Source organism: Centroberyx affinis, unplaced genomic scaffold, assembly GCF_046629955.1.
Source record: "Centroberyx affinis isolate AG114_WGS23_722 - 3 ecotype Tasmania unplaced genomic scaffold, CSIRO-AGI_Caff_v1 ptg001882l_1, whole genome shotgun sequence".
Classification (NCBI taxonomy): Eukaryota; Metazoa; Chordata; class Actinopteri; order Beryciformes; family Berycidae; genus Centroberyx; species Centroberyx affinis.
In genome coordinates, this window is record NW_027280254.1 from 1 (window position 1) to 24,053 (window position 24,053).

At 43.5% G+C, this 24,053-nt stretch overlaps 1 protein-coding gene across 6 annotated transcripts in view; it reads left to right on the plus strand.

Annotated features, from left to right (window-relative positions):
- Positions 1 to 1,013: 1,013 nt before the first annotated feature.
- Positions 1,014 to 24,053, plus strand: part of mecom (MDS1 and EVI1 complex locus) — a 32,167-nt gene continuing 9,127 nt past the window's right edge. The window contains exons 1-9 of one of the 6 annotated variants that reach the window (XM_071530083.1): positions 1,014 to 1,140; positions 9,716 to 9,818; positions 9,945 to 10,058; positions 11,136 to 11,247; positions 11,827 to 11,974; positions 12,420 to 12,576; positions 16,242 to 17,640; positions 18,154 to 18,244; positions 19,821 to 19,847. In XM_071530083.1, coding sequence (XP_071386184.1) covers positions 9,770 to 9,818; positions 9,945 to 10,058; positions 11,136 to 11,247; positions 11,827 to 11,974; positions 12,420 to 12,576; positions 16,242 to 17,640; positions 18,154 to 18,244; positions 19,821 to 19,847 — 2,097 coding nt within the window. In that variant the 5' untranslated portion in view covers positions 1,014 to 1,140; positions 9,716 to 9,769. The remainder of the gene's footprint in view (positions 1,141 to 9,715; positions 9,819 to 9,944; positions 10,059 to 11,135; positions 11,248 to 11,826; positions 11,975 to 12,419; positions 12,577 to 16,241; positions 17,641 to 18,153; positions 18,245 to 19,820; positions 19,848 to 24,053) is intronic. The other 5 variants (XM_071530084.1, XM_071530085.1, XM_071530086.1 and 2 more) reach the window with 5 other exon arrangements.

A 24,053-nucleotide genomic window follows, 5' to 3' on the forward strand; every position in this document is an offset into this window, starting at 1 on the left:
TGTTATTTTCATTTTTTTTATAGTGTTGTTTTCAGTATAGTGTTGTTTATAGTGTTGTCTTAGGTCTGATTTACTCATTGTAGGCATATAGTTAATATCTAGAAATGTCCTCAAAAATTATTCTGATGTTAGATTTGTTTTTATTACCATTGTAATAAAAATCTAGATCTTGGAGAGCTCAGACAAGTGTAAAAAAAAAATAAAAAATGATGAATTAGATCATTATTATTATTATTTTCCATTTAGAAACAAGTTACAGGAATTCCTATATGTGTTACTGTTGAAATATCAATTAGGCCTATGTAATAATTAATTTCATGTTTGTCAAGAGCATGCCAACAAATGCATACAAATATTTTCATAGGCCTACAAATGTTTGCATTGGTATCTCTCTGATGAAATCACATTGATAATCACATAATTACTTTTAATTTCATTGGATTATTTATTCTGGTGTATTCTGTACTGAATTAAGATATTTGAAAGAGTTCAACTTCTTTCAAGAAGAACTTATTTTAGAAAATCAACATTAATTTTGCTTGTACTTTACCCAAATTGTATGTATGTTTGTGTGTGTGTGTGTGTGTGTGTGTGTGTGTGTGTGTGTGTGTGTGTGTGAGAGCGTGCATGCATACATACATGCACCCACACAAGCATGAGTTTGAGTCTGTGTGTACGTGTGTGTGTCTGTGTGTGTACATCTATCTCTGAATGCTTGCAAGCATTCAGGGATGCGCACGTGCGCACATGCGCACGCACATGCTTTTGTGTGTGTGTTATGCCACAGACCGACTCCTAACATTTCAGTCTTATTTCTCTGTGGGAGGTATGTGGTTAGTCAGTGTTTGGACACAGTAACCTGGGCTGATACAGATCAAAGTCTGATCCCTCTCTTTTTCTCTCTCTCTCTCTCTCTCTCTCTCTCTCCCTCTCTCTCTGTCTCTCTCTCTCTCTCTCTCTCTCTCTCTCTCTCCCTCTCTCTCTCGCTCTGTCTTTACTTCACAGATCTTGGACGGGTCAGGCCATGTAAAGTTCTGCGTGGATGCCAGCAAGCCAGATATCGGGAGCTGGCTGAAGCACATCCAGTTTGCCCCTGCGGCCAAGCAGCACAACCTGACAGCGTGCCAGATAGATGATCAGGTATGTGGGGACACTCGCAGCCTGCTTGGCAGAACAACCTCAACAAAATACTACTTCAGTATGATTTGAAGACAAAAAAAAACAAAAAAACAGAAACACATGTGGATCACTTGATTTTTCTTATCTCCCAAATGATGATGTGTCCACTTTTGAGTCCTTGCTGTCTGGCAGGATAAACCAAGTGCACTTGAAAGGAGTTCAGATGTTTGAAACCATATTCAGCAGTGTATTTTATGATGCCAGAAGGCCTCCCTCCCTGTATTTTCCAATGGCTGGCCTGTCTGCATGCTGTTGTGTTAAAAGGTGTTATTGTGATCTAAGTCAGATAGCCCCCTGAGCGGCTGGCCCACCCTGCCTTCAGTTCACACACACACATACACACACACAGCTCTCTCCTACGCTGCACCACAGAGGCTCCTTGCTATCTGTGTATGTGTGTGTGTGTGTGTGTTTTCTTTCTGTAATTGTGCTCTGGCTTCTGCCGTGCAGGGACCACAGGGCAGGATCAGAGGCGGCCTGCCGGGATGATAGTTCCACACACTTCCCAGTCACGCTTGCGATATAAACTCTCAGATATGCCAGGAATGTCACAGTCCTTTTCTGCTCACCTGGCTGCAGACAGAGATGCGTGCTGTACGCATGGGGGCCTGTTCACCTCGGTAATACCAGCGTTAGCCACAGACTACACAGAAACATGTATAGTTGGGGGGGGGGGGGTGTGCAGGAAGACAGGAGCCTAAACCTTATTTGACACGTGTGGATGCATTCCACAACTTCACCCGAATAAAAAAGACTTCATCAGCTAACTTGCATGTTTGTCATCACTTCTCACTGGTGGTCCATCCAGAATACTTGTTGAATGTCACCCATTGAAATTCCAGCCAAACCTATGAAAAAAAACCCCTCTTGTGTTCAGTAAAAAGCACATGTTAGTGGAACACTTCATAACTCAGTTCCAAGACAGTAGTGACCATGCAAACTGCAAATTACACAGGGAGATTTCCAATTGTGATAAAAGCAATGCAGTATAGTCATATCTGTATGTTCTGCATTTGGCATGATCCATCCTGATGTAATGGGAAATGTTTTAGTGAACATTTTAGTTATTGGCCCAGGACCGAATCCCCTCTCTGAATCTTCCCTTGTGTGTCTCTGTGTTCCTCTCACCCTGCTGTCTCAGTAAAGAGGGAAGAACTTGGGAAAGCGGATAGCCCCACTGTTTTCATAAAGAGAAGGAGAGAGACAGAGGGAAAGCTTTCCAAAAGTACTTACCCCATTCTCTTTTAAAATAGAGAGAGAGAAACAGGGAGTGAGAGAAAGCGAGCAAGAGAGAGAGAGCTGCCCTCTCCGTGAGGTGTGACTTGCTGTCAACACTGTGGTTCTGCTCGGGTGGCTGTGTAAGGCTCCGACAGGTCACGGACATGGCTATGATGAGGTGATTGTTAAGTATTACACACTGTCACAACACAGCACAATGTGCCGTCTTTAAGCCTTCCGGCCAACATTGGTGTTTTTGAAAACACACTGTAGCGCCTCACAATGCCTGTCTGTATGCTTAAATTGAATAGCCTAAATGGGGTGGTCTTGTAAAGCGGCTGTCAGTTTTTAGTACTGCTTGTGTGTGTGTGTGTGTGTGTGTGTACGTGCTTATGAATGCTTTTGTTTTGGATGTGTGCATATGAGTTTATGTGTGTATGACGTGTGTGTGAATTGTTCATTGTGTTTCGGGAGTGTGTGCGTGCGTTGGTGCAATGCTCACACCCGTGACTGCCTGTGTTTTTACATGCGTGTGTAAGTCTGAGTGTGTGTGTGTGTGTGTGCGCCTCAGTGCATGCACTCTGCAGGACTGTGATTTGTTCATTGCGGTTCAGATGACTCCCCATGCTCCTCATTGCGAGCTGGAAATGTTAAAACGCACAGTACCTGAGTCCAACAGGTTTTTTACTGCCACTGAGAAGTGCTGAGTCTAAACCCAGCCTGAAACCACATATTACGCACCAGCCGCACAACACACACGGTCACCAGTTTTCCACAGCAGGGCCTGACAGGACCAGCCAGGGCTTACATGCTGTATTACTTATCCTGCTAAATTTACCCCCCAGAACCAGATTTATACAAATCTTCTCGCATCTTGCCATCAACAGAGATGATTTAATATCTGAGTTATCGTTTTCATACAGTATAAGGCAGTGATTTGCAATTTCCAGGTGTAGAGGTTATTATTTGGTCTTGGTTCTTTCAAGCCCCCATTTAGCCCTGCCAGTGTGAGACTAACTCTTCAGTCCCACTTTGTGGAATAACCTGGCCTCCGTCCTCTTATTGCTGACCCAGTTCTGTTTATCATAAAACTTTATGATGAATCTCAAGAGGGTGAGGGAATGAGAGAGGAATGAGGAATGGATGAGAGGGGAAAGAGAAGAAAAAGTCTGTTTTGCCTTGCCTGAGGAACTGTTCGGTATCCCACTTATACTTTCTCTCTCTGTCCCTCTCTCTCTCTCTCTCTCTCTGTCTGTCTGAGTCTGAGTCTGAAATTTAAAACAGGGTTTGGAGAGTGACTTACATTGTTCTGCAGCATTGTCCTAGTTTTAGGTTATACTTAAAATCAATGGGACTTGGGTTGTGGATCATATTTTTTTGTCTTTTAACAATAGCATCAGCAGCAAATATATTTACTGACAATGCAACAAAGCAAATGATTCAGCCTTTTACTTTCAACCTATGGTCATTTCACAGAGCTAATCTGAGCACTGCTTTTGTGTTTTTTCAAGACATCTCTATTTTATTGCTTTATATATTTTACAGTATAGAGTGGAAGGCAACAGGAAATACTGGAGAGGAAGGAGATGGCACATGTCATAGTTTGTGAGCCACACTGAAACCTACAGTGTAGCAAATGCATGCTATAGCCAACCCTCCACAAAAGAAAATGTCCCTCCACAGTGTTCAAAATAGTATAAAATATTCTGTATTTGAATTTCATATTCAGTCATATTCAATTTTTCATTTAACATTTTTGAGATGGTATGGCAAGAAGCTATTTTGACAAAATGACTCATTCCAAGGCATCTTGATTACATAAAACCTAAAACCTTAATTGCTATATTTTTAATTTGGGCCTGCAGCCTATTGTTTGTGTTAAACGTTAGCCTTTGACCGTCCATGCCATAATGTTTGGGCTCTCCTGGTATACTCATTTGTTGCTGAGGCACTGACTAACCCAGTCTGAGCATTACTTGAATAGATCCTTCCATGATCAGCATGTTTTGTCGTTAGGATAATTACGGCAATTAGCACTGAAATCCCTCCGCTGCGTTCCTCACTCTACTGGCTCATTTGAAAGGAAAATGGATTAAAAGTCTAATTGACATCATCCAACGAGGCCCTGAAGAGCCTTTCATAAGACAGTGCAGAGGGATATGAACGTTAATCTCATTAGCGCTATTGATTCTCACTCAGTATTGAGTGGGATGAAGTGGCTGAGGGGAATACAAGCATCGCCCTGACAGTCATTCACTACAACCCAACGATTGTGAGCACATTGGCACTAGAGGTTAAACTAGTGAAATGAGCAAATGACTGAAATAAACTGAGATACCAGTTCAAAGCTATAATTCAATGCATGAAAAATGCAAGAGAATTAATTCCAAAACAGGGCTGTAACAAAAAAATGTATTAAAAAAAAAAACATCTAACGATTGCACACGATAGATTTTTTTTTCTTCATAGCATATCGCTGTTGTCAAGTGAAAACCTTATAATTCCAGTTTTGCTGATTTTCATTTTTTGACTTCAACTGAAGGATCACATGGTCCTTTGTAGATTGAGAAAATTCTCCAACCTCTTAGGCTTATAAAATTATTTCAAAACCCCATTGGATAACTTCAAAATTGTGTTCATCAAAATCAACAATGCTGTTTTTCTTAGTTCCTTAAAAGTTGAGATTTAGAGATGCAAGAACAGAAATTATATTTTGTTCATCAGATATCAGAAGTTCAAATAAATAAGTTTCTACTACTACATGAGGCCACTTTCCCATAGCTGATCCAAACTCAAATATATGGAACTATAGACCAAACTGGCTTGGTTACCTGTTCATCAAACCTGCTGGAACCAGCTGTACATTCAAAGACTCCATACTGCTAGTTCAGCCCCTAAATGGTTTTGTTTACAAGCCAAGCGATGGTGACTGCCAAACATACTGTACATGGTGAATGAACTTTGTGGCTACAGGGGGAGTGCACCCCATGTGGGCAGGTACTCCGGCTAATGTGCTATTGCTGAGCAGAGGAAGTACAAGTAAAGATTGTTGTACGCATTTTTCTATACTCTGTTTGGCTGGAAATAAAGAATTTTGGGGGCATTTTTATGAACATTTGGGACTCGATTCTTCATTTGGCTAGAGCAATACAGCTAGCTTTGTTGTGTTTGTTCTTGTTTCAACTGTTTTGTTTTGTGTTGAAACATTGCGCTGTAAACCCTAAAGGTAGCATGAATGTAGTGCCGGCGTATCCTTCTTTTTCATAGTGTTGGGGTGTTAAAATAGCTAGAGATTTCTGTTTTGAACTAAGAGCAGTAGTGTAGAAGCAGAGCGGCGTCAGTGAATGGCATACCTGCCGAATGAGCTGTGTGTGAGCGAGGAGCAGGCCAACAGGGTGTGTCCGGGGAAAATGTGACTCTGTTTACTCTGCTAATGACTAATGGTGTCAAGGTAACCAACTAGTCAGATTATAGCCTCTGATCTTCTCGTGGTTGTAACCTCTGACAGAGAGAGAGAGAGAGAGAGAGAGAGAGAGAGAGGGAAACAGGTAGAGAAACACATATAGTTGGAATAAAAAACTGAATGATAGACAGAGTGAAAGAGAAAGGCGCAACAGTGAAAAGCTTTACACCTTTCCAACATGAGGACGTCCTATCCAGACGATAACATTCAGTCATAAAGAGAGGTGGCTGTTTGTCCTGGCTGCTGTCTAAAGGCCGGACTAAAGGCCTTTTCATTAATGTGAACACTCAGATCCAAAGTGTACAGAAAATACTTCAGAGGCTTAAATCTCAGGCCAAGGTCCTGTGAATTTGAAAAAAAGTGATTTCCAATATTTTCAGATATTACTTGACATCTTTTTTTTTAGTTTTCGTTTGCAGTAAGAATGGTCTTAAAGGTGTGGTGGCTGGCTGGCCCTCACCATGTGAACTCAAACACCTCAGCTATCTTATCTGCCGACTAGCTTGTTATTTCAAGCCACTGTCTGTTAATTACCACGGACTAGCCTGCTGGCGGTGTGTGTGTGTATGTGTGTGTGTGTGTGTGTGTGTGTGTGTGTGCCCATTACTTTCTAAGGGTGACTCCGAGGACCGGAGTGAACAGTGCGTCCTCTGTTCTGGAGTGAGTTGCAGCCTGTTTGTTTGTGTGTGTTTTCACTGTTTATCTGCGGTGGCCCTCAGGGAAGGGGTGGAGCTGTTGGGGGAATTCCCCTCGCATTCGCACTCACCCTCCTGTGCCCGCATGCCTCCCAGATTTTACTCCATTTCTTTAATAGCAGAGATTCATTTAAAATCCCCCTGCCATATTCTGCTCCCTCTCTGGCCTCAGCCAGGGAAATAAAGGCTGGGCTGTGACCTCTGAAAGTGGAACTTGTGCCGTTTGCCCGTAGTTACCACCACTTTACCCAAAAAGACATCGTCTTATGCAGAGCTGCAGAGGAACAGGCATTTTTATTGATCCTTCTTATTTCACCTGTTCCCCCTCTACAGGGAGGTCAGAGGTCAGGGTCAGGTAGACAACAGCACCCATGGAGCTGGTAGGGATTCAGTGCGTTGCTCAAGGACACTTCAGTATGGTGGCATGAAGGCTTGAAGGGGGCCCTCACCTGGACTTTCTGGTTGAAGGACAGTCTCCATATGTCTCACTATGCCTCCCCTCTGCCCGTTTCCTTCAATTCCCTCCTGCTAGCTGTGTTACATGCTGAAATTCTAAAGCCTCACCGTTGCATTTTACCATGAACTAGCGCTCTCATATTTCTGAACAAAGCGGTGTTCACAGTGTCCATTAATTTTTATGTTCCGTGGCCACAGTCCACCGCGTACTAGCCGGGCCGTGGTAGCTTTCCAAGGAGCCCTCCCTCCTCAAAGCCTGTATCAGTGTCTCAGAGCGGAATCCCTGCAGCCTTACATGTCTGTTTGAACTGCCGTTTGATTGTTTCTAACTCACAATATTATGGTGGCCTTACTGGGGTGAAGGCTGCAGTTCTGGGCAGGAAGGAGCATGTGTGTTTGTGTGTGTGTATACATGTATGCGTGTGTATAGGTCTGTGCATGTCCACATGTGCGTGCATATGTGTGTGTGTGTGTGTGTGTGTTTGTGTGTATGGGGTGTACAGAGGTTAGAGTGGGGTACCTCAGGGACTCTGTTGGGACCCTCTCAGTTCCCTATATTCTCTCCTAGAACAATGGGGGCACAGCAGTCCTGTTTCTGACCAGGGCCACACTTCTCCACAACAAAACTTACTACAACACTACTAAAGCCAGATCCAAATCAACATGTGTTACATGAGAGTCTAAGTACTGTTCATCAACTTGACATTACAACCCAGCTGACAAATCATCGCTTTTTAAATCGCTTTTGACCTGCCTGGTGAAATAAAGGCAAATGAAAAGATCTGCTCAAATGTTCCAAAAATAATAACATGAATATTGCTTTGGATAGAATTCAGTAGCATATGTAATGTGTCAACCTTGGATAACCCAACTGAGCCATGTTTAGCCCTGTATTTGAAACCAGGCCTGTAGCGCCTTTAGCCCTCCCCTGCATGTCTGGACCTCTAGCCATTTCTTGCCACCTTTGACACCTGAATTTCACTCAGACTTTTCATGCCACCACAAAACTATGTCTGCATTTAGTTACTGTTCACCAATCACTCCTCAATTATTGATATCTCTATCAGATCCAAAAGTTCTGTATGGGTCAGACCCTAATATTTCACTCACTTTTGCTCCCTCTAGCCCAGTGCTTTTCAAAGTTGAGTCTAGGAACCCCCAGGGGTGCTGGAGTGAGTCATAGTGTGTCCCAAACAAAATCAATAGCTTCATATTTTGTATTATATCATTTACAAGATGTTAGAACAATGCCATGAACAATTATAGAATAGTAGAATACCTCATGGACTTTATTGTGACCAAGATATTTATCATACCCCTCTATAGACCAATGTGGCCCTAGTGTCCTGGCAAGGAAAGGTGCAGCAGACCCAGCCAGCAGTTCCCTCCAGGACCAGCGTCCCTGTGACCCGTGCTTTCCCAGAAGCCCTCCCCCCCTGTTGCATTTCTAATAAATTCCCCCATCATCATTGTCACGGCGACGCAGCAGAGGAAGTTAATATGTTAAACCTTCAAGGCGTGCCAAAAATAACGCCATGTCCGATTGTTTCACAGAGAAAGGCCATTGTGTGTCCATGGGAAGCGCCACAATCCCAGGGTCTCTCAGCTGATTCCTTAAAATCACTGACCCCCCCTCCAAATACAGATACACACATACACACACTTAGCCGTGGCATGTTCTCATGATCTGTTTGTATTGTAGATGCAATGGATGCGTAAAAACAATTTATTAAAATTTGTATTATGGCCATCCATGTGGAAATGCCAAGGTGGAGTTGAGCTCCTCCTTAATTGATCACCTTGATCAGAAGAGACAGTAGCATTACATTATTGATCTCACTGCTGGAAATTCCCTCATTTCCTTCATCACTGAAAATGCTCATGTGATACAAGTTATACCAGAGTTAGTTATACCAGACTAACAAATTATTTTAACTGAGTCACTTGTCATTACAATCTATCACTATACAGTAATTAGCCTGCTCTCCACACATTTTACTGCCTCTTCCTCCATACTGCAGGCAAGGCCAGAGCATCCTGTGTATGTGTGTGTGTGTGTGTGTGTGTGTGTGTGTGTGTGTGTGTGTGTGTGTGTGTGTGTGTGTGTGTGTCCGTGTCCGCAAACGCACGTGTGAACAGTATTTGTCAGGCAGAGTTTGTTTATTCTACAATATGGTTGTATGTGTTCGTTTTGTTTCATAGAGATGGATGTCCTACATGATGATCTATTACAAGTTAATGAGTGTGTGTGTTTTCATGTATATTTATCCTCTCTGTGTGAGTGTAGGTGGGTGGGTGGGTGGGTGGGGGGGGGCATGTAGCAAGTGAGCGTATGAATGTGGGAGTGTGTGTTTGTAATAACTGCTCCAAGTGACCTCTGCTGGTTTAAAATTTGGTACTGTAGTTGCATGAGTTTTTGTATTATTATATTATATTTATTATTATTTATTATTATTTATTATATTATTATATTTTTACAATGCAGTTTCCATGGTTTGGCTTTGTCTCATGGTCATGAAACATTTTTTACATGTGTTGGGCAACATCAAAAACACAATTTCAGCCAAAACACATTTTGCACGGGACACAAAAAAAACGTAACCGGCAAGTTCAGCAGACTATCTCCACTTCTGTAATTAAAATGAGAAAATGTGTTAAATACCATCCTAATTTTAATGTGCATGTGTGTGTGTTTGTGTTGTAGATCTTCTACAAAGTCACTAGAGAGATTTGTCCCGGTGAGGAGCTGCTACTTTTCATGAAGGCTGAAGAGTATTCATGTGACACCATGGCTCCTGATATTCATGGTCCGTACCACACACACACACACACACACACACACACACACACACACACACACACACACTCTTACAACACACATACACCTTGCTCCATCACACAGTATGCTAACATTTCCTCCCTCTACCATGCAGAGGAGAGGCAGTACCGCTGTGAGGACTGTGACCAGCACTTTGAGTCCCGCACCCAGCTGCTGGACCACCAGAAGCAGCCGTGTGGGATGCCCCCCTCCTCCTTCCTTAACTCAGGTTTGACTTATTTTTAAAACAGGTCTGCTATTTTTATGACATTTTAAAATAGCGTATAGTGAAGAGTGACAAGAAAGCTGTGTAGCTCAAAGCGGAGAGCATGGCACTAACACTGCCAGAGTAAGGGGTTTGTTTCCCACTGGAGCCAAACACACTGAAAATGCACTCATACTCATGATACTCTAAGGCGCTTTTGATAAAAAAAAAAAAGTCTACCAAAGGGCTTGTGTTGTGTTATATTTTATGCAAGTTGAGGGAAAAAGGGGATGCCATGTGACAAGTCAAAATCTGGATTTTAACCAACAATGGTACAGTGAACACATGAGGTCTTGATACAGCAGGAGATGTATGTAGCAACAAGGGATTGTATGTAATTGGTGTACATTTTCCCCAGTAATTGACAATTGGCAAAACAAATATACATATTCCTCACATGATCTATGTAATAGACTAGAAGACACGCGGAAAGCGAAAATCTCCGCCTCTGACTGAACAATTCTCCAACTTGCTGTTACACCCAAAGACATCACTTAAATTTTAAGTTAAACTGATTTCATGACCCTGCAAACATACCCTTAGAATTTGTAATCAAGGCTCTATCTCTGTTAGTTTCATAGCTACGGCTAAAAAAACCCAATAATCATCTAATGGTGGAGACCCTAGATCCGGATCACCACCAAAATCTAATCAGTTGTTCCTTGGCCCAAAGTCCACCTGTCCACTAAATTTCATGGAAATCCATTCAGAAGTGTTTGATCTCTCCTACTGACAGACAGACAGGCAAACAAATTACTGGGCGAAAACATAACTTCCTAGGAGGAGGTAATAATGCAGGGAAGTGCAATTTTCATGAGAGCGTAATGAGTCCCTGCAGGCCGCGTGCATTTTGCAATAGCTGACTGTCATTTATAATTGTATATTGTGACACATTTGTGATCTGACGTGAAGCTGTTTTTAATAAGAGATTAGATACACAATGACCAAAACAATTTAATTTTTGAATGGACTCCCAGTTCATGCTCAAATAGTCTACTTGGTGTGTATATTGTCTCACTTCATGTTTGCTCATGCACACAGGAGGGGACAGCGACCTGGAGGCCCAGGAGCCCCAAGACCTGCGACCCCTCCACATGTCCCATGGTCCCCACGAGTGTAAGGAGTGTGACCAGGTCTTCCCCGATGTCCAGAGGTGAGAGGATAGCCCACACCCTCAAACATAGTTTCTCTGTGAAACAAATGTAAACTTTTCTTTTGTATTTTTGCTAGTCTGTTGTGAGATTACATTTGCTGATTTATATATATATATTTATATATATATTTATATACTAATATATATATATATTTGTCTGTTTCCACTGTCACCAAACTATAAAACGGTAAGAATTAATGAACTGGCTAAGTTGGCTGGTCAAAGGCAAGAAAGCTAGTAAAATGTCCACTTAATACAATCTGCACATTAATGCATTCAAATAATATATTCTCTTAGGTATTACAAAAGTTTTTTTTCTTTGTATATGAGTCTGAGGATATGATGCAGGATGCAGGGCAGAATTATAAGGCTTATAAAAGGAAACTACACCAAAGTTAACTTTAACTCTCAGTCCGACCATAATGTCTTTATATTTCTGGGATTACTCTGAAGAGTTGCATTCTGTGGCGGGACATCTGTTTTCTGCTCTGTCATTTCTTTTAATGATGCAAAAAGAATTTCTGGTTGGACTAATAAATCGTCAGCATCACTGTTGGTTTCCCTCTGTGTTTGCTGCAGTCTGGAGGCCCACGCTCTGTCCCACTCTGAGGAGAGGGAATATAAGTGTGACCAGTGTCCCAAGGCCTTCAACTGGAAGTCTAACCTGATTCGACATCAGATGTCCCATGACAGTGGCAAGCACTACGAATGTGAAAACTGCTCAAAGGTAAAGTGATGACTGTTGGAGGGGAAATTAGTGTCTGGTCCAAGAGCTTGTCTGCGTTTCTGTGTGTGTGTGTGTGTGTGTGTGTGTGTGTATTACTGTATTCCTATACTTATGAGGACCAAATGTCATCACAAGGACAGAAAGATGAGGAAGATCCTCCAAAGTGAGCACATTTTGCTTGCTTTTTTAGGATTATGGCTTGGGTTTAGGTTTAAGGTTAGAATTAAGTTTTGGGTTAGGATAAGGCTTAAGGTTGAGTGTGTGTGTGTATTTGTGTGTTGTCTGTCTGTTCATGTGTGTGAATGTGTGTCTACAACTGTCTGTAGTATGTGCTATATGTCTGTATATCTTTAAGTTGAGCTGTGTGACCCACTTGGTATATCCATACGCGTCAGCAGGAGCAGCTAGTAACTCCCCTGTGCGTCTGTGTGGTTCCTTCCCCCAGCAGGTGTTCACAGACCCCAGTAACCTGCAGAGGCACATCCGCTCACAGCACGTCGGGGCGCGGGCCCACGCCTGCCCCGACTGCGGCAAGACATTCGCCACCTCTTCTGGCCTCAAGCAGCATAAGCACATCCACAGCAGTGTCAAGCCCTTCATATGTAAGTCACTCAGACCATACCTATGTAAGTCTGCACGCTTCCTCCACATCTTCTACTAGATCAGGGGTTTTTAAACAGTTTCAGCCAAGGGTTCACATACAGTAAATTTAGTCTCACCATGGGACCCAGGCTTGTTAAGACTTATAAGTGCTCTTGTGCTCTTGTCATATGGGGACCCAACAGCAATTGGTCCATGACCTTTTTTGGGCCCAGACCCATAGTTTAAGAAATTGGGTATTGGATTAATAATAAATTCCCCATTCTGAAGTGTGTTAGTCACACGTAGTGAATGATATTTTATTTATTTGTCATTGCAATGCATTCCATTTTGTTTCAAAAAAATCTCAATATGTCTTTACACTTTAAGAGAGTAAATCAGTGTTATGTCATGATGTGTTAATTGTCATTAATAGTAATTATACTGTTTTTTAAATGTATCAGATGTTCCGTTTATAATGCACTTGTGTCATGCTTTTAATAGAAATACTGTGATGTTCAATTTGGCAAAAGAAAATCATTTTTTTCCTTCCTCAGCTCTTTCATGAGAATCGATCATGTAACATTTCTTTGTTCCACAGGAATTACACATGGGATTATTGTAGCTCTGTTTAGAATGGCAACGCCATTTCTGTTAAGCCAAGACTCATGCAGTTATATTCTGCGTCAGCGTTCCCACACAATGCTGATATTGTGATAACAGCATTTAAACAGCACGTAATTCAGCTCAATCCCACTTGGCCTAACCTTACTGTTGCCTCTCACAATGACTCTTTTGACCCCGCCTGACCTACTGCTGACCCCCAAGTTACTACCTTGACTCCCCATCTGACAACCTTTCTCTTTTCGTTCTCTCTCTCTTTCTCACACACTCTCTTTCTCTCTCAGTAAACGGTAGACCCACACACATTTTGACCTTTCACACTTTCACCACCTCACACTGCAGATCACATCTCTTCCCCTAAAGCATTCTGACCTTCACCCTTTGCCCTCTCTCTCTCTCTGACCCTCCAAACACAAACACACATGTACTCTCTCTCACACACTCACACACACATAGGCCAGAGTGGCTGCGTCTCCACTGTAGACCTCTTGACTCCCCTCTTTCTCCTCTCTCCCTCCACCACATGCACCATTCCTCACAAATAGCAACCACATGTACAGCCTTCTTCCCTATGCTCCCTCTGAATAGGAGTCCATTTGCTGTAATCAGCAGAAAATATGCAGGTTTAAAAACAACTAATGGCTGTGTAAAAAAGACAGAGCAGCCTCAAACATGACAGCTGCCTGGGAGAGACCATGTGTGTGTCCGAAGTGTTTGTTTGTTTGAGGGCTCTTGAAGGGCATGTACGTGTTTTGGACTGTGTTGTACTGTATGTGCATGTGACTGTTTGTGTGTTAGTGCACGTTATGTGTCTGTGAGTCAAGCGTCTATGTGTGTGTGTGTGTGTTCCTCAGAGGAATAGAGCTTCTCTATAAATGTGAAGCACTCAGGCCTGCTGGGTTATTAATTCACACACTCACCTAGCCGCTACTTAGCCGTCGCTCTCCTCTCAGGAATGTGTTTATAATATTTAGTTTCAAGTTTATGAAGAGCTGACTAAATACACGTGCGTAGTGAATCAGTTCCCTCACACCCGGCGTGTCATGCGTGTGTGTGTTGTTAGTCTGTAAACGTCACGAGTGCATGATTTATGGTGCTGAGTTTCTTCTTCTGGTTCTCTCAGGCCATGTGGCTACACTCGTAACAACACACACAAACACAGATAGACAGACACACACACAACCCCCCCCCCCCACACACACACACACACACACACACACATACACGCATCAGTGAAAAGCCCTGAGACTAATCTAATATTTACTTGTGCTCTATCAACACTTCTTAATCCATTATGACATTGACCCAGTTGGTAATATAATTTTGCCCCAGACATCAGATATGTAAATTAATGTAAAGTACAGTATGCGCTTTTCAGTAGTAAAGTACTAACTGTACTGTATACAACCTTGGCTCAAACAGATCCATTTTAATGAATGGGTAAACCATTTGAATCAATAAAATGATATTCAAATATTCAAACTTTTTAAACACTTGCCTTGTGGCAGGTTTAAAATGTACCAATGTAACTACCATTTTGACCAGATCTGATTGTGTAAGCCAAAACCAAGCTGCAGTTACACTTAATTTCAATTTTAATTTTGAGCTGTATTCATTAAAATTGAATTTTATAAGATCACAAACACACACACACACACACACACTCAACCTTAAGCCTTATCCTAACCCAAAACTTAATTCTAACCTTAAACTTAAACCCAAGCCCTAATCCTAAAAAAGCAAGCAAAATTGGCCTGAAAAGTCCCGTTTGGCGTTCCTCGGGAGTGTTTATTTAATACTTTTTCCTGCTCTTCCTTTTCATCTCCTTAAATTGCCTCATGTGCACCTTGTGGCTGGAAGGCATCCAGACCATGCAGTAGTCTAATCACAATGTGAACCTAACCACTTCCTCATCCTAGTTCTGAAGATCCAGTAACAATGTGTGCAAAATCAATCATCCAGATCTGTCTCTCAGTGCATCCTGGTATAATTGGATGATCAAAGTCTTATTGAAATGTCAGCTGTAACTGTAGCTGATCTGCAAAGTATATCCGGCAATAGACAGGGGGCAAGATGAAGAGAGACATCTTGCCTTATTTTTTATAAAATACATTCTACCCTTTGGTAAGAATAGCCATGAGAGAGTAAAGCTAGGGAAAACAGCAAGACACTCGGTCACTACCCCCCTTTTTATACATTCAAATAAATCATTCATTGGCAGTAGATAATGTTGACAGACTAATAATGGCAGTAGATAATGTCAGACAGTATGGTTTTGTCCTGTGGCGGAGTGTTGTCACCGTACATCCCCGGGGTCAGACAGAGCGACAGACAGGCACACACGGTTTGACTGTGGGAAGATCACTGAGAGCAGGACGACAGGGACGCAGCTATGGGGACAAGGTGAGGGGGCTGAGGGGGTGATGGGAGAGGCCAGGAGAGGGATGGGGGGTAGAGGGGAGAGGGGCAGTAGAGGACGTGAGACCTGTCCCTGGGAACCGGACCTGCAGGATAGGATTCATTCAACTCCGCTTCCTTCACAGACTTAAAATAGAGCCATTGTACTGTGTGTGGCTGTGAATGTGTGTGTATCTGTATGTCTGCATGCCTGTGTTTGTGTCTCTGTTATGTGAATATTTTTTGAATGTGCCTGCATGTCCGTGTGTGTGTCAGTGTGATTGTTTATGGACTCCCTGGGAGTGTCCCTGGGAGGACAATGGGGCTGGAGATGCCTGGGAGTTTGGTTTGATGTGCAGGTGATGAGTGGCAGCCACTGACTCACACCGTCAACCAAACAACCCTCCCTTACAATGCCAGGATCTGGAGACACATCTCTCCCCCTTATTCCACTGGAAAACCATTGTCAGAGGATTGATGGGAACATCAGCATATGATTCATATTGTATTTCCTCTGTATTCGCTTCAGCCACCCTGAAGCACATCTCTAGACTGACCAGAGATGTAATGCAATGTAATGTAATTTTTTGTGTGTGTATCTGTGTGTGTGTGTGTGCATGTGTGTTGCATACTGATGCGTTCTATGTCTGTCTCCATGTCCCTGCAGGCGAGGTGTGCCACAAGTCCTACACCCAGTTCTCTAACCTGTGCCGTCACAAGCGCATGCACGCTGACTGCCGCACGCAGATCAAGTGCAAGGACTGCGGGCAGATGTTCAGCACCACCTCCTCCCTCAACAAGCACCGGCGCTTCTGCGAAGGGAAGAACCATTTCACAGCAGGGGGATTGTTTGCCCAGGGTATGCCTCTCCCCGGGGCCCCCGGCATGGACAAGTCGGCTCTGGGGGCCATGGGCCACAGTAGCGCCGGCCTGGCTGACTACTTTGGGGCCAACCGCCACCACGCCGGGCTGACCTTCCCCGCCGCTCCAGCGTTTCCCTTCAGCTTCCCCGGCCTGTTCCCCTCGGGACTCTACCAGCGGCCACCCCTCATCCCTGCCACCACCTCCCCGATCAGACGGCCAGCCCTCGGTCCGGTTGCCGGTCCTGGCACAGAGCTGAGTAAGAGCCCGCTGCTGCCTCCAAGCCCTGGGGCTCAGGAGGCCCGGGAGCTCCTCAAGACGCTCCGTAAAGACGGCGGCTCTCCTGGCAACCTGATACCAGGGGCAGAGCTCCACATCCAGAGCTCCTCATCCTCCACAAAGCAGCGGAACAAGCTGAGCGACCAGTCGGAGAGCAGCGACCTGGATGATGTCAGCACACCCAGCGGAAGTGACCTGGAGAGCACGTCGGGCTCCGAGCTGGAGAGCGACCTGGACAGCGAGAGGGAGAGGGGGGCTGCCCGGGAAAATGGCAAGGGCCCCAAGAGGAAGGCTAGTGAAGGAGGCCCCCAGAGCCCCAGCCTGACGGGCAGCAGCGCTGCTAAAGACTTCCCCGTCCCTGCCCTCTTCCCCCCCTCGCTGGACGAGCATACAGCCGTGTCAGGGGCTGTCAATGACTCCATTAAGGCCATTGCCTCCATTGCTGAGAAGTACTTTGGCTCCACAGGGCTGGCTGGCCTACAGGACAAGAAGGTTGGGTCTCTGCCCTACCCCTCCATGTTCCCACTGCCTTTCTTCCCAGCTTTCTCTCCTCCTGTCTACCCTTTCCCAGACAGGGACCTCAGACCTCCAGCCCTGAAGGGTGAGCCACAGTCGCCGCCAGACGACGGCAAGAAGGCCCAGGGCAAATCTTCATCCGAGTCACCCTTTGACCTCACTACCAAGCGAAAGGAGGAGAAGCCCGCTCCTTTTGCCTCCTCCAAACCAGAGACCTCCCATTCCACCAATCAGGATCAGCCATTAGACCTGAGCATGGGGACCAGGGGCCGTGGCCGCACTGGTAGAGAGGAGGAGACAAAGAAGAACCTGGGATATGAAGAGGAGAAGGTGATGGTGGAGATCCCCAAAGCCGACACCTCCTTACAGCATGCCAGACCCACTCCTTTCTTCATGGACCCCATTTATAGGTACTGTGATCCCCAGTACTTAACCATAAGTCAGAAGGTCACTACTCCTTGTGTAAAATTAAACAGAGTTACAGTGTTATTACAATATAGTATTACATATTCTCCTAAAATAAATTTTCATACATCCTATAAAAACCTCTGTGGATTTTCAGATTGACGCAATGACACATTTTCAACATTTTACTGTCCACTTTAGATGGTTTGTTTCTGGGGTAATGTAAACTTTTCTCCAAGTGGGTGTCAATTACAATGTCAGGTGTCAATTACAGTAAAAAAGGAGATCCACTGTTTGCAGAACAACAACAATACACCAGTACAAAGTATTTTTTTCTAATGAAACACTATTGTTGATCAGTGTTGAATGTAAGGTTGTACTATAATTATAACAGTATTCTTACACAGTACTATAATGCTAATCGTGAACTACAACTCTTTTTTCCAATGCTGAATGTAACAGTATAGTGCTATTTGCTGCTGTGCATGTGTTAAGAGCTGATAGAAATCTACTATTAGCAGGGTTGAGAAGAGGAAGATGAGTGATCCGTTTGAGGCTCTGAAAGACAAGTACATGCGGCCAGCTCCAGGCTTTCTCTTCCATCCACAGGTAGGTTCTGTGTGCAGCATCAGCACGAACTGGGACAACTGGGGTATTTAGAGGGAAAAATGTGGGGTGGCAGACCCCTTGTTTGCACAAATAGTTAAATCACACATTATCAACCAATTACCCATGATAAATGTTAAATAAGTGCTCTAATCTGGAAGAGTCGTAATGATGTTTAGATTAGACCTGACCATCAGTACCTGTATTCATATTATGAGAATTATTTTATATAAATTGGGCCTAAATCTTGGTGTGGTTCTGATGCCTTAATAGGCATCAGTCAAAAGTCCCAAAATCTGGGTCAGTCTTGGCCAAAAGCTTTGAAATTGAAGTCATTTGAGTTTAGAGTGGATGTGATTTGATGATTTTTGGAGTGTTTGTCATCTCACTATTAGAAGGTCATTGTTAAATTCCTAAATCTGCAAAGATGGCAGCAACATGGCATCAAACCAGTCATGATATAACATAATCATATTCTTTCTATCAGAGGCTCTGATTCAGAATGGTTAGTCCAGGCTGACTGGTCTGGATTAATGGGCATTAGAATATGGCTCCAGCCGTATCCAAGCTACTGCCTGTTAAGCCTGTTGTTAGCTATGTGAAACAGATGTGGGAGAAGGAAAGGGCACACAGCGACACGTCTTCACACAATGTGTCTTTGATTACAATATAAAAAATGATATGCTCTTAAAGCACTGAATTCTGCCCCCGGGTTCTCTGTGCCAGTATTTCTAGTGTGTGATTCCCTATGTGTGTGTATGTGTGTGTGCATGTCTATGACGTGTTGCGTTGACGTACATTTGTTCAATCTCCCCCCGCGGGGTGAGAATGGCCCGTCGGAAAGTGAAAACACCACTTTCTCAGGCATATGATTTTTTTTTTCTCCTTTTCTGGCCGTTTCAGGTCTGGTTTTTACAGGCTGTTTCATTTGTCTGATTTATGTCCCCTGTCCAGACTGCTGCATGGGCCAGTCAGCCCAGCCTGCAGCAGCCACATGGCCGTCCCACACGCCTTAATGAGGTGTCCTATCAGTAGAAACACTAACAGAGTGCTTAGGCCATCTTTATGACTTTATGATGTCTGGACACACAAATCATTCCCAGAAACACCAGACCAGCGTAGGTCTAAGCCCGGCCAGGCAAGGGGCCCTTCTGTATGCTTTAGAGGGGGTTTGTTTTCAGTCACCTGACTCACTCTAAACCCGTATATCAAACAAAGCAAAAAGCAAAAGTTGCAACACCATGGGGTCTGGAACTTTTTTGAACCTTGAGTGATTCAGCTTTTTATTTCCTGGAAAGAAATTTTACTGCTAAGCAATACTGGCTTAGATTACATACTGGGATTGTATTTGTAGCCGGGTATAATGAGCTTATTGAACACCAGGAAGTGTTGGGAACTATTAGAGCCTCCTGTAATTCCATTGCCATAACTCTGTCGATAGGCAGCTCATTCAACTTCAATCACTCCGAAACCCATCGTCCCCACTATACCGCCATATGTGTCCAATCAAAAGCTGTTGATTCATGCACCACTTCCTGGTTCTGACTGCTTTCTCTTTTCCTTCTGTCCCGCCCCTCAGTTTCGTATGCCAGATCAGAGAACTTGGGTAAGTTCCTCTTTAACCTACAGTACTGCCATGTGTCTGTACTTGTACCAAACAGACCCTGCCACCACCCTTCTGCATGGGCTGTGTAATATTTTCCTACCAACATCACCCAGCATTCACATGGCTTTGGCCAATCCCCATCAAGCACTGGCTGGACATGTGTCAGTTTCTGTCCATTTGCTATGTGTTCATATGAAAAAATCCATCTGAATGTTTATATTGCACATCATTTTACCCAGATTTGCATTGTGCATCATTTTGTACCGATTCACCTTAAGTGAAATGTATTTGAACTTCGCTTTTCAATTTGTTTACATCCTGCTTTACATTTAGACCTATCGCCTCTCGCCCTCACATGAAAGGGTCGAAGCGGGGATTTCCAGCTGAGCTACACCCTGTCCATCTAACTGCTCTGTATATATGTTTGCTTATTTGTAGAATGAAGCAGAGCTGTTGGAAATGGGCATGGGGGGGGTGAGTGGAAGGTGGGGTGGTGGTGGTGTTTAGGGGACTGCTTTACATCAACACTAGGGTAACAGTCTCTTTGGGACACGGAGGGGGAAGGGAGGGGGGGTCGGGGGTAGTAGTTCCTCCCTCCAGACATCTGGTTCCTGATAAAGATCAACAATTGAGAATGCATCTCGCTAATTAAGGCCCTCTCAGCATCACTGACATCTGAAGATAGCCAATCAACAGCTGGTCCCAGAGAGACGCTGCAGCAACAAGCAAGTTCACAGACGCACACACAGCGCCCGGGGGAAAGGACAGGGGGGTGTTGGAGGGCATGGGGAGGGGAGGGGGGTGCCTTAAAGAGAGGAGGGGGGTATAAAGCCTTTGAAAAATCACTTTTGAGCAAAATGTGGAGGCGTTTATCCTCTTGTCCTTCAGGTTGGACATTTCAGACACACAGCATTGTCAAACAGTGGCCTAATGAACCTGACTCACCATCCATAAAAATGTCTCAAAGACTATAGGTAGCCAGGAAATGTAATCCATTACAGACAGATTACCACTTGTTTAAAGCTCAGTAATAACAAATTTATTGGATTGTTTTAGTAAAGAAATCAAATTACTTTGAATTATTTTTGGAATATTTTGAAGACAAAATATGAAGCTACAGAATATAAAGCTTGTCTCATCTACTTTTTTTTTTTCAAAGCGCAGGTTGTAGCCCAACAGAGGGTCACATAAAGATTAGAAGGGGTCCCAGATTTATGTTGTAGAAACAAGTAAAACACTGCAGTGTGACCCAGTGCCCTGCAGAATTAGTTGTGGTTAAGATAAATATTATTTCTCACACAGACATCACAGAGTCTGAAAATTAGTACTATATCAGTACATGGGGTTTTTTTTTCTACTATGTGCAAAGGTCAATTGTTCCCAAAGGTACTAATATAAAATGTACCTTTTTCCAGAAAAAACATAAACTTGTGGACTTGCATTTAAAAAGCACTGTTGCAGGGACAAATGCCTATTGTGACGGATCAGGACTAGGTCAAAAGATGCAGTATTTTACGTTTTTTCTGTTTTCTGTTTTTCATCAAAAAGAAACAGAGCCACAGACAAAAGGCGCAATATTAAAGTTTTTGAAGAGAGCTGTAAAGTGAGTGTGTCTAGGTGGGTTCCCCAGTAGATGGGGAAAGGCATGCACTAGTTTCAACAGCTCTAAAACCAAAGTGTCTTATCAGACAGGCTCGATACTGCCGACAGCTTTAGGGCCCCTAATGTTCCCAGGAGTTATGGGCTCTCATTGAGCAAGGGAGACAAACTGAGCTTTACCCCCGCGCCTGTAAAGAGCCCAATGAAATACATATTGCACATTCAAAAGAAATATGAAAGCATTTCACCTCCCTCTCTCCTGCAGCCCCTTGCCTATCTCTCTTTCTCTCTCGCTCTGTTGCTCTCTCTGTCTCTCTCTTGCCTTTGATTCATGGCATGCAGCATTGGCATATTCATAATCAAACGGACCTGACACTCCACATCCTCCCTCAGTGGGAACGTCGACGGCTGCGGCAGGAACTTTACACTCGGCCGTCACTCCTAATCAGCCGCTCCCAACGCCAGGCTCCTTCACCATCCATCAGCCTCTTTCACTCTCTCTGGGCTCTGTCTTTTTCTCTTCTTTCTTACTTTCTTTCTTTCTTTTTTCCCATAGTCCATATTTCTCTGTTCTCAACCCACTTTTCTCTCCTCCCTCTCTCTCTCCCATCCTCTGTTCCTTCATCATGCTCACTTCTGCTCCCATTCTCTTCCTCTCTCTCTCTCTCTCTCTCTCTCTCTCTCTCTCTCTCTCTCTCTCTCTCTCTCTCTCTCTCGCCCTCTCTCTCTCTCCCTCTCTCTTTCATCCTCCATCTTGGCGTGAAGCCGGAGAGTGACAGGGGGTGAAAGCAGGAGATGGGATGTCAGAGCAGGAGCAGGGCTCTGCTGGAGGACCCGAATCACCATTGATTTGTTGCCTTATTGAAATAAGAATAAGAAACAGGCTGAAAATTCAATACACGCAAAATAATGCAAATTCGCGTGGCCCCTTTTAAGGAAAAAAAAAAAAAAGCCTGTGTGCGAGATGGGCTGACAGGCCCTGCGGCCTACCGGGACCCCCCTCGCCCCCACCCCTCCTCCTCCTACACCTCCTCCTCCTAGTTCTCCCTTCTTCCACCCGCCCTCCCTCCCTCGTCCCTCCCCCATCCCGCCCCTCTCAGCACAGCGATATCATTATTACCCGTGTCTGGCCCTTGATCAGTAATGTCAACATCTTTCATATTGACGAATGTGCTGTCTGCCCACATTGTGCACAGAATGGTTTACAGCCCGGCAGTGGACATGAATCACTCCTCTGCCACACACACACACACAGGCACACACACACATATGCACAGTTACGACCAGCAGATACACACAATGCACACACAATCACACACACACACACATACTACGCTCATGCCTGTAAGCACACATATTCTGCACACACATACGCTTTCTAGCTCTCTCTCTCACATACAGGCACACATTACAAATACATTCTTCTCTCTCACACACACGCATTTTCTCTTTCGCACACATTGTTGGCAATTAATCAACTATGGCCACCATGCAGCATATACTTTCTCATTCACACACACACACACACACACACACACACACACACACACCATCTGACAAGTACATGTATCTCCCCTCTCCTCTGAGGGTATCTGATGAAAGCAAATGTTCAGCTTCATTAGTAGATTGGCTGCAGTCCTTGTTGCTGTGTCTTTGTGCCGGTGTATAATGTGCGTGCTTATGTATCTGCATGTGCATGTACATTCGTGAGAGAGAGAGAGAGAGAGGGGAAGAGAGTTGGCTAAATTTAACATAGAAAGCTTCACACCTGCGCTCCACTGACCACAAATGAATGCAAATTTGGTTTTAGTATAAAGTTATGAATCAGAATCAATTTTATTTGGCATGCACATGTAGCAGGAATTTGACCTTGTGATTCATGAATCATTGATGAACATCATAATAAGAATTCACCCAATACCTGCTTCACATTATTTCACCTGGTCTGATGCCTGTTCACTAAAGGAAAAAAACACAAGGCTCGTTAATCAAACAAGATATGAACAAATCTGTATGGAAAGCATTATTGATTTATGCAGTGACAAGCATTTAACTGTAAATTAGCACCAAATCTTTATAAATATTTGGCATGTATGTTTCATGTAAAAGCAACTATGATATGAATATAATTCATGTAAAATAAGTATGGTTGTTGTCATTTATTTTGTTGTTAGAAAACTTTGCTATTAGAAACCAAAATGGTTAATTGTGCCACTATCTACCCAGACTGTAAAAATATCCATCTTACCAAGTCATTCAGTCTAGTATTGAGTCTTAAAATAATTTGTAACCATTTTTTTGCTAAAAAAAAAAAAAAAAAAAAAACAACAATGCAAATCAAGGTTGATGAAAATGTGGTTAAAATTTTAAATTTGGTTGAATAAAATTGAAAGAAATTTCTTCAAAATTTCTTCAACAAGAAAATTCTTCAACCAAACTGATTTAGAATTATCTCATCAAATTGGCAGATTTTTAAACTTGTTTTAAGGAATTGTTTAAGACTCAGTACAAAACTGAATGATTTAAGATGGACATTATTGCAGTGCATAGTAAATGACTGCCTCTCAATGCTAAATGAGGGTTCAATGTGTTTTTGACCTGACGGCA